The sequence below is a fragment of the Acomys minous genome (assembly GCF_964271855.1).
Source record: "Acomys minous genome assembly, chromosome: 4".
Taxonomy (NCBI): domain Eukaryota; kingdom Metazoa; phylum Chordata; class Mammalia; order Rodentia; family Muridae; genus Acomys; species Acomys minous.
The window spans coordinates 53550757-53567672 of NC_140486.1; the positions used below are offsets into that span (position 1 = coordinate 53550757).

General features: G+C 39.3%; 1 protein-coding gene across 13 annotated transcripts in view; it reads right to left on the reverse strand.

Moving 5' to 3' along the window:
• Positions 1 to 16916, reverse strand: part of WDR33 (WD repeat domain 33) — a 103825-nt gene that overhangs the window by 66734 nt on the left and 20175 nt on the right. For 12 of the 13 annotated variants that reach the window (XR_014778970.1, XM_084780555.1, XM_084780559.1 and 9 more), the window contains 5 exons: positions 16769 to 16837; positions 16248 to 16352; positions 10552 to 10647; positions 10228 to 10379; positions 8467 to 8564 (listed from right to left, as the gene is read on the reverse strand). Coding sequence is in view for 12 of the 13 variants with exons in the window: in XM_084780555.1 (XP_084636681.1) it covers positions 8467 to 8564; positions 10228 to 10379; positions 10552 to 10647; positions 16248 to 16352; positions 16769 to 16837 (520 nt within the window). In the remaining variant the exon portion in view is untranslated. Of the gene's footprint in view, positions 1 to 3455; positions 4332 to 8466; positions 8565 to 10227; positions 10380 to 10551; positions 10648 to 16247; positions 16353 to 16768; positions 16838 to 16916 lie in introns of those variants that run through there. The other variant, XM_084780557.1, reaches the window with a different exon arrangement.

Sequence of the window (16916 nt, forward strand, 5' to 3'; positions counted from 1 at the left end):
TCTCTGGATATCTGAAATTTTTCATTTTATCATAGAAGTAGTTAAGATGGACTTAGTGTAAATACATAAAAAAATAACAGGTACAATTTATGGTGTGTGTGTTTGTGTGTAGTACAAATCAAGCATATTAGCACATGCCTGTAACCCCAAAACCTGAGGGGGAAGACCCCTCACACCAGAGTCTGCAACTAGCTTGTGCTAATGCAGGTTCTGCTTCACAAAGCTGAAGATGGCGCCTGCTGCACCACAATGAGAAGATGCCCAGCACCCAGGTAAAAGGGCAGGTGTGCTCGTGCCCCCTGGAATCCCAGCACTGCAAGGGTCTCAGAGAGAAAAGGATGGCTTGGGCTTTGCTTGGCCAGCCAGCATAGCCCTAACTCCTCAAATTTTAGGCTCACTGAGACCTTAGCTTAGATGAGTAAGGCAGAACTAGAGCAGGGTACCCCATGTTGTCTAGTCTTGATGAAACACAACATGTACATGGACATTATTTCGGATTGAATCCTTGAACAGGCAACACCACATCCTCAACTTTCTTTTGAAACTACATAGAAAAGCAGTTGGTTAAATATTATAAAAATCTATCAAAAATTATTTCCCTGACAGTAAGAAAATGTTAACACAACTTCAACAAAAAGACACCCAATAGTTTGTACAACAAATCGTATGTATGTATGTATGTATGTATGTATGTATGTATGTACGTACGTACATACGTACGTACATACGTACTGGACTAAAGTAGAATCTCCCAGGAATAGTCCTGGTAGTTACTCTACACTAAAAGAGGCTGGGGCTAGAGAGATGGCTCAGTGGTTAAGAGCACTGGCTGCTGTTCCAAAGGTCCTGAGTTCAATTCCCATCAACAACATGGTGGCTCACAGCCATCTGTAATAGGATCTGATACCCTCTTCTGTCATAAAAACATACATGTAAATAGAGCACTACACACAAATAAATATTTAAAAAAAAAAAAAAACAACAAAACAAAAAAACCTCCTGATCATCCTGCTTCCTGCTAACAGATTTGTACACATTTGTGTGGTGTTATAGATGAATCCAGGGCTTGGTGCATTAAGAAAACACCAATTAAGCTGTATCCTCAATACTGTCCCTCCTCAATCGTAATTAAAGCACAAAACCAAGGCCAGTGTGCACATGCCTTTAGTCTTAGTGTTCAGGAGGAAAAGGCAGGCAGATCTCTGAGTTTCAGGTCAGCCTGATCTACTAAGAGTTCCAGTTGAGCCACAGCTAAATGGGGAGAACCTGTCTCAAAATAAACACACCCATAATCCTTGCACTTGGGTGCTGAGGCAGGGCAATGACGATTTCCAGGACAGCCTGGTTTAAACAGTAAAGGCTGGTCTCAAAACAAAAACAAAGAGACATTAGATATTACAGCAGCATCCAGTTCTGCCATCCCAAGATTGCACATTTGTTTTCAAAACAATGTTGCATTTTATGTACATTTAAGTAAGCAAAGATGGAAGGAATAAAGCTTAAAAGAAAATTTAAATTCCTATAAAAATATGAATGCATATATAAACCCATTACTGAGAACATTAATTTCTTAAATGATGTATTTCTAAAGTTATATTTTGTCATTTCCTTCTTAGATATGAGTTTAGAGGACCCAGTATTTCCAGGAAATAGAACAGAGAAAAGCACCGTCAGCAAACTCTTGGTCAAAACAGAAAATAGACTGGTGTGTGTAAAATGAATCAACCTGGCTGTGTGATTAAATGAGATGTATTAAGTGAGTATTTCTCTATTAGCACACTTTCTGCCCAGAGTAGTTTCCAGTGTCTTAGCTAATTCTCTATCCCTGTGATAAGATGCCGTGATGACAGCAATTTAACAAAGAAAGCGCTCATTTGGGGCTTATAGTTTCAGAGGGTAGGGCAGTCCATCACCATTAAGGAAGGAAACATGGCAGCAGACAGTAGGAAAACAGACATGACACTTAAGCGGTAGCTAAGAGCCTACAATTTGACTCACAAGCAAGAGGCAGAGAGTATGTCGCAGCTGAAAGGACAGAGCCATTTATACCTTTTGACATTGGACATAGAGCTGTAGGATTGAGAGTTCGCCCTGCTGGGTTCCAGTCTTGCTTTGGTCCAGTATTTCCTCACTATGCCCCTAGTTCTCCTTCTGTGTCACTGTATGTTGAAAGTATGTAATCTGCTTTTTGATTTTGCAGAAAGTGACAGGAACCTGCCTTGAGTCTAGAGATTTTGGACTTCTAAACCATGGTACACGCCTTTAATCCAGCACTGGAGGGACAGAGGCAGGTGGATCCCTGTGAGTTTGAGGCCAGCCTGGTCTACAAAGCGAATTCAAGACAGCCAAGGCTACACAGAGAAATCTTGTCTTGAAAAACAAACAAACAAAAAAAAGTGTGGTCTTTTTGAAGTATGTGAGTCACGGGGGACAAGCTTTGACTGTTCAGAAGACTCAAACTGTTCCCACTGGCTTCCTTGCATGTTTGTATCTCAAGATACAAGTTCTCAGCTCCTATTTTCCGTGCCATGCTGCCTGCAGCTGCCATTTTCCCCCAATGACGGTTTATAGGCTCTAACCCTCTGAAACTGAAAAACCCCAAAAACTCTTCTACAAGTTGTCTTTGTTAAGGTGTCCTCTTATGGCAAAAGAAGAGTAACCAAGACACTAACACAGACACTACATTATAAAGATGATGTTGTTTGTGTATTGTCAGATAGAGAATTTTATCAAATACTATAAAAATGTTATAGATAGGTAATAAGTAAATTCTTCATAATGAGGATCACAATTTTTTTCTGAATACTCAAACCACAAACACATCTTTTACACATTTTAAAAACCTATTATCAAACTAAAAAAAAAATATTTGTAGTAGAGGCTTATTTAGTAAAAACCAAAATTGAAAGCAATCAAAAACTATACATAGAAATTTATCAAAAAGTGCTGTATTCTCTCTCCTGTGTCTCTTTTTTGGTTTTTCCAGACAGAGTTTCTCTGTATAATAGCCCTAGCTGTCCTAAGCTCACTTTGTAGAATGCTGGCCTTGAACTCAACAAAGATCTGCCTGCTTTGCCTCCCAAATGCTGGGATTAAAGGAATGTGATACCACGCTTGGCTTGTACTTTATATTAAGCTGTGTGAATATGTAGGTTCATTTTCTCTCACTAAGTACTAGAGTAAAGAGAAGGCCAGCGGGGCTGGAAAGATGGCTCAAAGCTTAAGAGCACTGGCTGTTCTTCCAGAGGTACTGAATTCAATTCCCCGCAACCATATGATGGCTCACAACCATCTATAATGAGACCTGGTGCCCTTTTCTGGCATGTAATACCTGCAGGCAGAACGCTGTATACATAATAAATACATCTAGAGAGAGAGAGAGAGAGAGAGAGCGTGCCAGCACCTGGGCAGGTGAGGTAGAGGAGCACCATCGAGTTCTAGAACAGTAAATACTACATAGTGAATTCAAGATCAGCCAGGACTATACATAATAAGACCCTTTCTTAAGGCAAAGCAAAATGAAATAATAAAACAGATTTGGTTTTGATTTGCTTTTAGATACAAAGTTGCATTTTGCCCAGGTTGGTCTCAAATACTACATAGCAAAGGGTGACCTTGAACTTCTGATCCCACTAACTCCACCTCCCAACTGCTAAAATCACGGGTCTATACTACCTCAGTTTTATGTGATACTGGGGAACGAACCCAGGACTTCGTGCATGTTAAACAAGCACATACCAACACATTTATTCCCCATCCAAGGTACTACCTCTTGAACATGAACATATATATATTATCGTAGCAACTATCTTAAAACCCATTTTCGGTCTCAACATTTTGTTATGATTTAATGTTTTTATGATTCAGTATGTGGTACATAAAAAAGACAAGAAACTATATGGACAGTTCTTTGTTTTGTTTAACTTGTTTTTATTTTATGTGCACTGGTGTTTTGTCAGATCCTTTAGAACTAGAGATACAGACAGTTGTGAGCTGCCGTGTGTGTGTGCTGGGAATTGAACCCAGGTCCTCTAGAAGAGCAGCCAGCGTTCTTACCCAGCTCCCTATATAAACTCTGCTCACACTCCCCTAACCAAATCTTTACTTCATAACTCTATCACCATAGCACAGGCAGACAATCTATGATGACATTTCTTTTAAAATGTAAGGGATAAGACTGGAAGAGATGGCTCAACGAGCACTGTCTGCTCTTCCAGGGGTCCTGAGCAACCACATGGTGGCTCACAACCATCTATAATGAGTTCTGGTGCCCTCTTCTGGTGTGCAGGTGTACATGCAGACAAAATACTGTATGTAATAAATAAATAAACCTAAAAAAAGAAAATACAAGGGATATAGCTCAGTGGTTGGGTATGTGCCTGTGTCCTTGGCTAAAATAAGTAAGATAAACATAGCAGTAAACTCAAACCAAACAGCCTGCCGTCCAGCCTGAGCCCTACTTCTTGGGTTTTTGTTGTTGTTTTGTTTTGTTCAAGATAGGGTTTCTCTGTGTAACATCCCTGGCTGTCCTGGAACTCTCTTTGTAGACCACGCTGGCCTCGAACTCACAGTGATACCCCTGCCTCTCTGCCTCTGAGTACTGGGATTAAAGGCGCCAGCACTTGGCCTAGCCCTACTTCTAATACTAGATGAATGATCTTTGGCAGATTTATTTAACTCTGTAGTGACCATGTCATTCACTTGTAAAGTGAAAAGTAATCAGTTCTTACGCCAAAAGGTTGCTGAAAATGCTAAATGAAGTACTTATAATATTTCTCATCAGTGTGCCTATTACTGGTAAAATCAAGAAGGTACAACAAAAACTTAAGTACAGTGAGTTTCTGGAGTAGATTCTTTTTAAAGTCAGTACAACACTTACTGCACTTTATTGACGCACTCTTACTGACTGCATGTTCTCAACTTGGCAGGAGAAAGTTTGTATACTTTAAAGACAGGGCTGCAGGTCTTCTTCCCTCTTCTATGTCAACAAGCATTTTCTAACAAGATTTTTGTTTGTTTGGTTGGTTGGTTTTTAGACAGGGTTTCTCTATGTTAGCCGTGGCTGTCCCAGACTCGCTTTATAGACCAGGCTGGCCTCGAACGCCTAGCTCTTACCAGTATTATTAACTTTATTCTCTGCTCTCTGCTTTTTTTTAAAAGACTTATTTATTATTATTTATATAGTATTTTGCCTGCATGTATACCTGCAGGGCACTAGGTTTCATTATAGATGGTTGTGAGCCACAGTGGGGTTGCTGGGAATTGAACTCAGGACCTTTGGAAGAGCAGAAAGTGCTCTTAACCTCTGAGCCATCTCTCCAGCCCTGCTCTCTGCTTTTAAGCACATGAGGGACATTTTCAAGATGTGCCAATTCTGTGCTATATTCAATTTCATAAACTTATGCATCAACCAACCAAAGCTTCTGTACAACAAACCCCCCAACAATTGCTCTATGTCCATCTTAAAGATAACTGTGCTTCTCCCTGCCCCCCTCCCCCTCCTCTCTCTCTCTTTTGAGACAGGGTTTCTCTGTGTAGCCTTGGCTGTCCTGGATTCGCTTTGTAGACCAGGCTGGCCTCGAACTCACAGGGATTCGCCTGCCTCTGCCTCTTGAGTGCTGGGATTAAAGGCGTGCGCCACCACACCCAGCTATGTTTCTTTTGTATAACTTCTTTTACATGAAGATTTAAGAACAATTTCAAAACCAACCAAAAAAAAAGAGTAACTGTATATTCTGTACTGAAAAGTATGGCATTATAACTTCTACAGAAGACTGTGTGCTGAAAGCTGAAAAACTTCAAGAAAGAAAAAGACATGATTGTGATTTCTAAATACGTAACTGGATGTCAAACAGACCAGACTACAGAGGGTGGTTTTGTTTATGTTTTTTGAGAGTGTCTTGTGTAGCCCAGCTGTCCTCCACCTCTCAAGGGCTGAGATTCTAGGCGTACACTACATGATTTTGCTTCTTATTTGCTTCTTCGATATTCCAAACGGAAGAACAAGTTATAGAGAAGCAGATTACCAACATAAGAGAAGAATGTTCTAAAAATTAGACCTATTATTGGAAAGGGGAAACATGAGGTAACAAATACTTTATCACTAAGAATCTGGAGTAAAAGTCTGGTTTTTACGGATGATGGAGAAAGGTTAAATATGCGATAAAGCCTTAGACTCTATGATCATCACCTCCCCTCAACAAGTGTTTTCTTGAATTTCTAAATACTTAACCTCTCAACGTGAGTGCCTGACACAAACCATAAGAGACGGGTGTAAGCTTGGTTGCCTGCAGATGGGCATGGGGGCATGGGTACACTATCTGACTGCTGCTGCTCTTAATATAGGGCAGCTGACATTGTAGAAGGCGGAACTGATCTTCTGATCGCCTTGTCTCAATTTGGCCTTGGGATCCAATGTTCTTTCTGATGAGATAACTTCAGATCTTTCCTTCTAATTTCTGTTGAACAATTTTGAATTCTCCTAGAGATAATCTCCCATAATCACAAAGGCTCTTAGCTTCACAGAATTTAGAAAGCCGAGTAAGAGAAAATGGTAACTAAAATCTAAAATCTCATTGATTATGTGAGACTTGCTCTCAAAACTGCTTGGATTGTTTAATGAATTCAGTTGAGTATGTTCACATTTGCCTCATATATTTACTCACTGAGGTAGTTAGGGCCATAAGAGTAAAAAAAATGTTTCTACAAGTAAGAAAATGACAAGAACAAATCCTGTAAGTACATGGGGATCCAGCATGGTTTTGTGCATATTTTAACACCTATACAAAGCCCAAAATAGACAGTCCTGATGAAGAGAATAAAACACTCATTTAATTAATAGATGATATTAATATACCTGAGTTTGTATTGTCTACTTAACAGAACCTATTTTATGTAAATTCACCTGGAGTCAAATTAGTAATAAAAAGGTTCACCTAACTCAAATCTAAATCAAAATAAAACAAAAATGATAGTTGTAACACTTAATTTCACAAAGGCTGCTAGGCATAGAAATGTTTTTACTATCAAAAAATGAATAGCTCAAAAAAAAAAATAGCTCTTCACTGGTAAGATGAAAGAAATATTAACATATAAAAGATTTTCTTTTAATATAAACTGTTGAGAGGTGTTATATGAGATGTCTGTTATCAATATTTCAAAGTATTTTGAAATTAATCATTTTAATTTCTCAGAATTGTTTTCAATAATTTTTTTTCTTTAGCCAGGTGTGGTAGCATACACCTTAAGTATTCAGGGAGGCAGAGGCAGGCGGCTCAGCGTGAGTTCAAGGCCAGCCTACTCAACAAATTGGGCCCACAGCAGCCAAAGCTTACACAGAGAAACCCTGTCTAGAAAAGAATTTTTTTTTCTTTCATCCTAAGGATTTTTCAAAGCCTACAAAATATTAACCTATGTCTGTTTAATGGCAAAGATTTCTAAGAATAGTGAGGAAAGATCCAAGCTAAAAGTCAAGTGGTTAAGATTAGAGCTGTGATATTGGGCCTATTTTATTTTGAATGTGTCATTTAAATCTTCTGGGTCATAGGTCCATAAAATAACTCAGACTAAGCATTCAAAGGCTGCCTCACTCTGAAGTTGCATGGCACACCATGAGCACCCCTCAATCTGACAGGCACCAACAAGATCCCTCCACTAGCAACAGCGATGCATCTCTGTACATGGATCCAAGCCAGTGTGAAAGCATATCCAATGATATTGGCTTGAAATGTGTTCTTAAATTGTTTAAAGTTTAGTTTTGTTTGTTTGCTTTACTCTGAGACAGGGTTTCACTCCATAGTGCTGGCTGGCCTGGAACTCTCGGTGCATCAGACTAACATGGAACCCAGAGACTGTAATGTTTGTGCTGATATACAGAACACAACTAATTCCTACACACTCAGAATTCATATAAAGGATGCAGACAGCCCCACTGTACAAATTCCATGTACGCCAGCTGCAGTGAAGCACAACTGCACTCCCAGAACTGGAAGTCCAAGATAAGGACTCACGCTTCAGGCTAGCACAGGCTAGCACAAGCTATACAGCAAGTTCCAGGCCAGCTTAAGCCTCATGATGAGAACCTCTCTCAAAGGGGGGTAAATAAATAACTATCAAGAAGTACAGCCACAAATACCTCTATTTTGTCAGCTAATTTGTTACCTATACAAGGGCTGCCATGAATATGTGAGTTGTCTATTATTCTGAAATGTCAATGTCAGGAAAGAGTACTTCCCTAAAGGATATCACACAAGATAAACACGTGATGGGGAAGAAGGAGAGCTTGTATTTAATTTGTAGCTGAAAGAATTCAAAGAATGCAAGCTAGAGAACAGCTGTGTTTTGTTGACAGGGATGGTAAATGTAAATACTTTAATGGAGATACAAGCCAATATTGTGTAGTGTGATGATTTAACACAAATGCCTTCCCTATTTAAATATTTCAATCAGTACTGTTAGTACACATACCTCGGAGAATTCTTTCCTCATGGCAACGAAGAAAATCCCAGATTCTAACAGTGCCGTCATCAGAGCATGTAGCAAATTTATTATCCGTGGGTGAGAAACTGTTACATGAAGACACACAGCAGGGGAAAGAAGTCAGCATTTAACAGATCATCCATGCTTCTCAGACAGGGAAAAATAAAGACACTGTGCTGCGTTATAAATAGGAGAAGGAAGTATCCAGTGAAGACGCCCTTAAAGAGAATGTAGTCAGCTAACATACGCATCTCATCAAAAGACTTCAAAAGAATAGGGTTTTTTTCCAGTTTTCTCTCACTATTGAGAGACCTTCTCAGTGCGTTACTAGTCCTAACATTACCTGTGCTCCTTTTAGTATATTTCCTATATCAATAAAACATAGGGAGCTGCCTGAACAGTGAAATTAATGTATTCTACTCTTAACAAAATTCCTGCATATAGTCATTTAAGACACCAGAGAAATACTGCTCGAAACATGAGCATCAGTTTCTGCCTTGGACACTTAAACTTCAAAAATGAAAGGCTAAAACACTTAAGCAGGCTAGTAAAACTATCTTTTCAACATCCTTATGTATAATGTCTCTCATTTATTTAATTTAAAGGCTCTTGAAAACCTCTTATCTTCTTCTGGGTGTAAAGCAACCCCATTAACACTGTACCTTTAAATGAAAACTTTTAAAATATGCATTCAGACTTCTGTTTTAAACTCAATGACTGTTTCACATGAGGGAGCCAGTTTTCTTCCTGTCTGTGAGAAACCATCAAGATTCCCAGTGAACTTATGAACTCCCTTGAACTTCTGAATGACTAACGGTAAAAAAAAAAATTATGAGCACGACACTGAGGGCAAGTCTTTAAAGCAGAAACATGTGTATGCAACAAGTTCTGTAGATTCTGAAAGTAGCAACAAGTGACTGCCAATGGTATTTCTAAAGTCAATCTCTTCCCAGGCGTAGATGGCACAACCTTAAAAGAATGCTGCTTAGCTTTATTCTGAGGCTGCAGCAATTCTTCAGGCTTGTTTGTGAAACTCTCCCAGGTTTACTATACATTTCTCACTGTTACGTAAAAACATACAACTCACTGAAAGTGTTTTAACTCCACTCATACATTTGCATATGTCATGTTATCAACAGTGAATCAGAAGGAAAGTCCTAGAGTCTTCTTTGACAAAGGTGTGCTTACAGCTGCAAAGCATGAAGAACCCATTCATTAATCCGTTAATGTTTGCCACGTCCAGAGAGTTATCTGTGAGGTTTTTAGTCCTATACTTTCTTTTTGAAGTCGTGGCAGAACCAAGCCAACCAGGTCTTCACTTAAGCCTTTTTTTCCCTTGAATTTTGTGTGGATTCTGAAGGTGACTTCTGTAGGCTTTAGATTTTATTCAGCTGTATAATTAAAGACTGAATTCTTTATTTGGAATATTCTTGTCTTACACAGTAGATAATAAAAAGGAGTAACGTACACATATTATTAACCATAAATGAAAAGAGAAAACCAGTGCAAAATGTGGCAGACAGTACATCTCTAACATATTGCAAAGGCTGATACCAGGACAAAACTAATTCAGAAAGGTGCCAGCAAAATGGTGAATGTGTGAAAACAAAGAGAAATATTGTGTTTATAAGGTGCAAAAAGTTTCCCAGAATCTGAGAGAGCCCATGCATCTCTGCACCCAGAATACACTTAGAGAGTAATTTAACCATGACAATAGGGACTACAGAAAATGGTATATTGTGTATAAACCTGGCCTCTCTAATCGCCTCCTTATGTGCCTGGAACATCTTGACGTTGTTCATGTTGGATTGCCAATATTTCACATATCCTCCATGATCTGCTGTCAACATCCACATGTCATTATGCGACCAAGTCATGGCCCTCACAGGGCTATCATGAGCCTGTGAAAACAGAAAACCTTTTTAAGTTTTTCTGTAAGAGAATATATGGCTGAGGTTGGTAGGAACCTATAGTACTCAGAGAAGTAAGCTGTCCAATTAATTAGTTTTACAAGGCCAATGAAGTTGTCTACTTGAGTTCTTAGATGAGCTACCATCTGGTAGCTACTGTTACCTGCAATATGGTTTCAAAGTTGAAAGTCAGCCCATTCCACAAGGTGAACTCTCCACTAGAAGCTCCAGTGACCAGCCGTCTTCCTTCTGGGGTCCACTGGAGCAGGAAAAAGAAGACAGGTTACACCTAAGCACAAGTCTTCCAATTTGACTAATTTAAGAAATTCTCTCTCTCTCTGTCTCTCTCTCTCTCTCTCTCTCTCTGTCTGTCTGTCTGTCTCTCTCTCTCTCTCTCTCTCTCTCTCTCTCTTTTGGTTTTTATTTGTTTGTTTTGTTTTTTCGAGACAGGGTTTCTCTGTGTAGTCTTGGCTGTCCTGGACTTGCTTTGTAGACCAGGCTAGCCTTGAACTCACATTGATCCATCTGCCTCTGAAAGGCATGGGCCACCACAACTGGCTCTTTTTTTTTTTTTTTTAAAGTATAGTGCTCTGCCTACTCATACACCTGCAAGCCGCAAGAGGGTACCAGATCTCATTATAGATGGTTGTGAGCCACCATATGGTTGCTGGGAACTGAACTCAGGACCTTTGGAAGAACAACCAGTGTTCTTAACCTCTCCAGGCCCTTAAAAAATATTTTCAAAGGCTTTTTGTTTGCTTGTTCTTGTTTTTATTTGGGAGGGAGGGAGGGAGGGAAGGAGGGAAGGAGGGAAGGAGGGAAGGAGGGAAGGAGGGAAGGAGGGAGGGAGGGACAGTGTGCGTGTGTGTGTGTGTGTGTGTGTGTGTGTGTGTGTGTGTGTGTGTGTGTGTGTAAAAAACACTATAGCTAGCAGGTGCCCATAGAGGCCAGAAGAAGGTGTCATATCCTCTTGAGCTGGAGTCCCAGGCAGTTGTGAGCTACACAATATGGGTGAGGGGAACTAAACTCGATTCCTCTGCAAGAGCAGCAGGTGTTTTTGGTTGCTGAGTATCTCTCTAGTCCCCAAGTCTATTTTCATAAAATATTAAATAATCAACATAAAGTAGGCAATACCGAGTTTCATAGTTAATGTATCTTTGTAAGTAGACTGTCAGAAAAGACTTTGGATCATACATTACAAGGAAAGCACTAGCACCCTGACTCATTAGCTAAATTTAGAATGAAATGTAATGTGAATACATCTATGTACTTAAAAACCAAGTTATATGTAAAGATTTCACTTTTTTATAGGCTACACAGTAGACTAATATAAACAAGGTGAATAATCACTATTAAAGTCAAAATGACTGAATGAAAAATAAGGACATCTTTCATGTTATTGGAAAAATATATAAAGAAAATAATCAGTGTGGTGGTATATAAAAAGCACTTGCCAGCCTGATAAATAAGAGATCACCAGTTGAGGCAGGCCTCAGCTACACTGTAAGACTTCGCCTCAAAAAACAAAGTCAGCAGGGTGTGGTGGAACACACCTGTAATTCCAGCTCTTGGGGAAGACAGAGTTGTGAGTTCAAGGCCAGCTTGGTCTACAAAGTGAGTCCAGGACAGCCAAGGCTACACAGAGAAACCCTGCCTCAAAAACATTCAAAAGAAAAAAAAAGTTACAAGAGGGGCTAGTTTGCCTAGAAAACACAAAAACCCTGCATTTGATCTCACACAAAAAATAAACTGTGCTTAGTGGCATATGCCTATAATTGTAGTGGTTAACAGACTGGAAGTGGGTTCAAAGGTTCAAGGGTGTGTGCGTGTGCATGCGTGTGCGTGTGTTTCCAGACCAGCCAGAAGTACACAGTGCAATCCTTTTGGGGGGGGGGGGGAGGACCAAAGCAAAATCCCACATTATGCAGTTGTTATAACTGAGCAGCAGAACACTTGCCTAGCATACATAAGTCCCTAGGTTCAATCTCAAGACTACACACACAGAGTTATTTTATACTCTTCTAAATGCAATGCCAAGTTTCAGGCCGTATTATTTAAATAGTAAACAAGAATCGGGGCTGCCAGGAAAGAAGGTTGTTATACGTAGATGCTGACAGTTCAAGGCCAGCCTGGGCTATATAATGAGCATGAGGCCTGCCCAAGTTCATTACTAATAGCCTACCTGAATACACAAAATACAAGGAAAAACAAAGAAAAGAAAAACTAAACACACTGGAACAACAAATACAAGACTATTTTAATGTTACAGTATGTATGGTGAAGAGAATCTGTGATATACTTGCTAGTTAAAATATAATGTGTAATTTGTTTTTGCCAAGTATGGTGACACACACTAATAATCCCAGTACTAGAAGGCAGAAGCAGGAAGGTCTCTATGAATTTAAGGCCAGTTTGGTCTACACAGTGAGTTCCATGCCAGCCTGGGCTACAGAGTGAGACTTAAAGTGTGCGTGCGCACGCACACACACACACAAAAGATAAATTCATAAAAACACATGTCTGTGTGTATATAATTCATTTTTCCTTTTTGTTCAGTCTCATTTTCCATAAAACATATAAATACACAAAACGTCACAGTTCTATTACCCTAAGTAAAAACTGATAGCTGAAAAACATGGGAATAAAGAAACACAATAAAATAAATCAAACAAAGCTTATTTGGAAAATGACATAAATGCATGTTATGATTTGTCTGAATAAAGCTCTTCCTATCTTCCCAGATTTTGTTATCCGCTATCACCCCAACCCCATCTATTCTGCAGTCAACCACACTGTAAATACAGACCCCACAGGCTTCATTTCTTAATAACTTTCAAGAGACTGTGTCTCTAATATACACACAGTTCTGCCAGGCCTGGTTGCACACATCTTTAATCTCAGCACGTGGGAGGCAGAGGCAGGCAGGTCGCTGTGAGTTCGAGGCCAGCCTGGTCCACAAAGCTAGTCCAGGACAGCTAGGGCTACACAGTCTAGAAACCCTGTCTAGAAAAACAAAAACAAAATGAGTTCAAGACCAGCCTGAAGTTTATTGTTTTGTTTTTTCTTAAGGAGTGGGGAGCAACGGATGTAATTCAGAGCAAATGCAAGGCCCTAGGTTCTAGCCCTAATAAATAAGGGGAAAAATAAACATACAAGCTCCTTGGATTCCATTTCAAAAGGTTTTCTGTATTATAAAGGATATTAAAGGACTAGAGAATGCTCCAGCAGTTCAAAGTGCTTGCTGCTCATCCAGAGGACCAGAGTTAGGTTCCGAACGCTCGCAACCACCTGTTAGCTCCAGCTCCAGACATCCTGAGCTCAACTCCTAGAACCCACATAAAGGTAAAAGAGAAGCAACTCCATAGGTGATCCTGACCTCCACATGTATATACATCATGGGGGAGAGACTCCCCTCCACACACACAGCAATAATTTTGGTGGTTTGAGGAGGTTTGGCCCCACAGACTCATGGATTTGGATGCTTGGTCCATAGGGAGCGGCACTATTAGGTGTGGCTGGCCTATTTGGAGGAAATATGTCACTATGGAAGTCTAATATATGTTCAAGCTCTACCCAGTGTCAATCAGTCTTCTTGCTGCCCACAGAGCAGGATGTAGAATTCTCAGCTCAGTCTTCAACTGCATGTTGGCCTATATGCTTTCATGCCTTCTGCCATGACATTTATGGGACTAAATCTCTGAAACTGTAAGCCAGGCCCATTTAAATTTTTTGTTTTACTAGAGTTCCTGTGATCATGGTGTCTCTACACAGCAATAAAAATTCTAAGATAATACTAAGTTTAAAAATAAAATAAGAAACAAGAGAGCTGGAGAGATGGCTCAATGGATTTTTTTTTTTTTTTGGTTTTTCGAGACAGAGTTTCTCTGTGTAGCCTTGGCTATCCTGGACTCGCTTTGTAGACCAGGCTGGCCTCGAACTCACAGTGATCCACCTGCGTCCGCCTCCCAAATGCTGGGATTAAAGGCGTGCGCCACCACGCCCAGCTTCAATGGATCTTTTAAAAGGCCTGAGCTCAGTTGCCAGCATCCATATAAGGCAGCTCACAACCTGCAACATCAGTTTCAGAGGACTGGATGCCCTTTTCTGGCCTCTGAAGGCACCTGCATTAACATGCGCATGCATGTACACACATAGTTTACAATGAAATCACATAGTTGGAGACAGCTTCACAGCTAAGAGTACTTGCTGTTCCTGTAGAGACCTAGATCTGATTCTTAGCACTAACATGGCAGCTGACAAAATGCCAGTAACTCCAGATTAGGAGATCCAATGCCCTTCACAAACAATGCATGCACACGATGCATTTACATACACAAAAGTAAAATAAAGCTTCTCTCTCTTTTTTGGAAAGAGGGCCCTGCCCTTGTTGGCTTATAATTAATTATCTAGACTACGTTGGCCTCAAACTCAGAGATATGCTACCTTCTGCCTCCCAAATGATGTGATTAAAGGCATGCACCACCAGCTTATTAAAAAAAAATCTTTTAGGCTAGGCGTGGTGGCACACACCTTTAATCCCAGCACTGGGGAGACAGAGGCAGGTTGATCATTGTGAGTTCGAGGCCAGCCTGGTCTACAAAGTGAGTCCAGGACAGCCAAGGACACACAGAGAAACCCTGTCTCAAAAAACCATAATTAATTAATTAAAATAAACAAATAAATCTCTTTTTTTAATAGGATTGTGTGGCATGCTTTTCGTGTTAGGCTTGAGCCAGAGGCAAGAAGCTCTTTGAGTTCAAGGCCAGTCTTGTCTACAGAGTGAGTTCTAGGACAGCCAGTGCCTACACAGAGAAGCCCTGTTTTGAAAAACAAAACATATAAATAAATAGATAGACAGACAGATAAGAAAGCCAGGCAGTGGTGGCATACACCTTTAATACTAGCATTTGGGAGACTTAAAAAAAATGTTTTAAATAAAAAATTTAAAAATCAGAATGAGAAAGTAAATGAAATAAAAAAGACAATGATTACACTATCATCTATGGGAAAACAAGGTGAATGGTCAATATGGTAGAAATTTTTTTACTGCAAAATCCCTTTAAAATATTAAGAAACAATGTGAATAAATTCCTGATTATAAATTCCAGAGAAACTACTAGGCGCCTTCACAGAGCTGTTGAGTATGATGTACCATGCTCTCCTAAAACATCATTTCCTATCAACACCTGACAGCTTCTCATTCACCTTGGGCTGCTGCTTTTCCAACAGCAACAAAGGCATCTAACTATTCAAGGCTAATACTGAGGCCTGCTGAGGTATGAACCTACATATTCAAAATAAAATAGAAATTGTAACATGATAAAAAAAACAATTCAGAGCACATTATCCTACCATTAGTGAACAAAATGGATAAAAGAATGGATTAGAAAGTAAAACTGTTGGGGCTGGAGACATGGCTCAGTGGTTAAGAGCACTGATTGCTCTTCTAGAGGACCTGGGTTCAATTCCCAGCACCCACATGGCAGTTCACAACTGTCTGTAAATCCAAGATCTGATACCTTCACAGATATACATGCAGGTAAAATGCTGCACATAAAAATGAAAATAGTTTTTTTTTTTAAGTAAAACTGTAATTAGCAAACCAACTATTATCTTAGGTACACATTTAATATAATGTTTAATTTTTGTTTTGTCAAATCCTTTTTTTGTTTGTTTTTCAGTCAGGGTCTCTCTATATAGTCCAAGTTATCCTGGAAATGTGTAGACCAAGCTAACCTTGAACTCAGAGATCCTCTTGCTTTGGGATTAAAGGCCTATACCACCTTATCCAGCGTTGTCCAATACATTTGTAAAATTAAGGACTGATTTTTCAAATAAATATATTATCAGAATACTTACCCTCACAACAAATACTGGACATTTTACTTTGTTTGTTGATGTCCTAACAAATTTTGTTGTTACTGCATTCATAGGATTATTCAACATTCCTATAGGTGGAACCAACTATTTAAAAAAAAAAAGAAAGAAAAGAAAGTTAAATACCTACTAGTATTACCTGGAACTTAATTTCAGTGTCTGTTTAAGTATCAGATTTCCTAAATTGCTTCTCAAAGTCAGTAGAGTAAAGCAGGTTTGCAAAAACCCAACAAAATTAAATTTTCTATTAAAAGACTTTGAGGCTGTTCAATCTTTGGACATCGCTTTCTGCCCCCAAAGTTTACTCATCATTAAAGGTATATTTGAGACAAAATTAAATCATGGTAAATATAAGCACACTACATTACCCTTTTGAAAATAAGTTAATTATAAAAATACAAAAAGAAAAAGACAACTTTGAACCTGAATTCACATGCTTAGAGGTTTACACGGCCAAACAAGGAGGTTTTTAGTAAGCTAGTGTGACAGAACTTAATACTCACATCATTATAATAACCTGCATCCGGCTGAATTGCCCGCATATCTCTCTGATCTCTTTGCCATATCCTGTTCTGTTAAAAAACAAATTAACGAATGAGTATAAGGTCTTGTGACAGTCATGTAAAATGTAATTATTAATGAAATCTAATG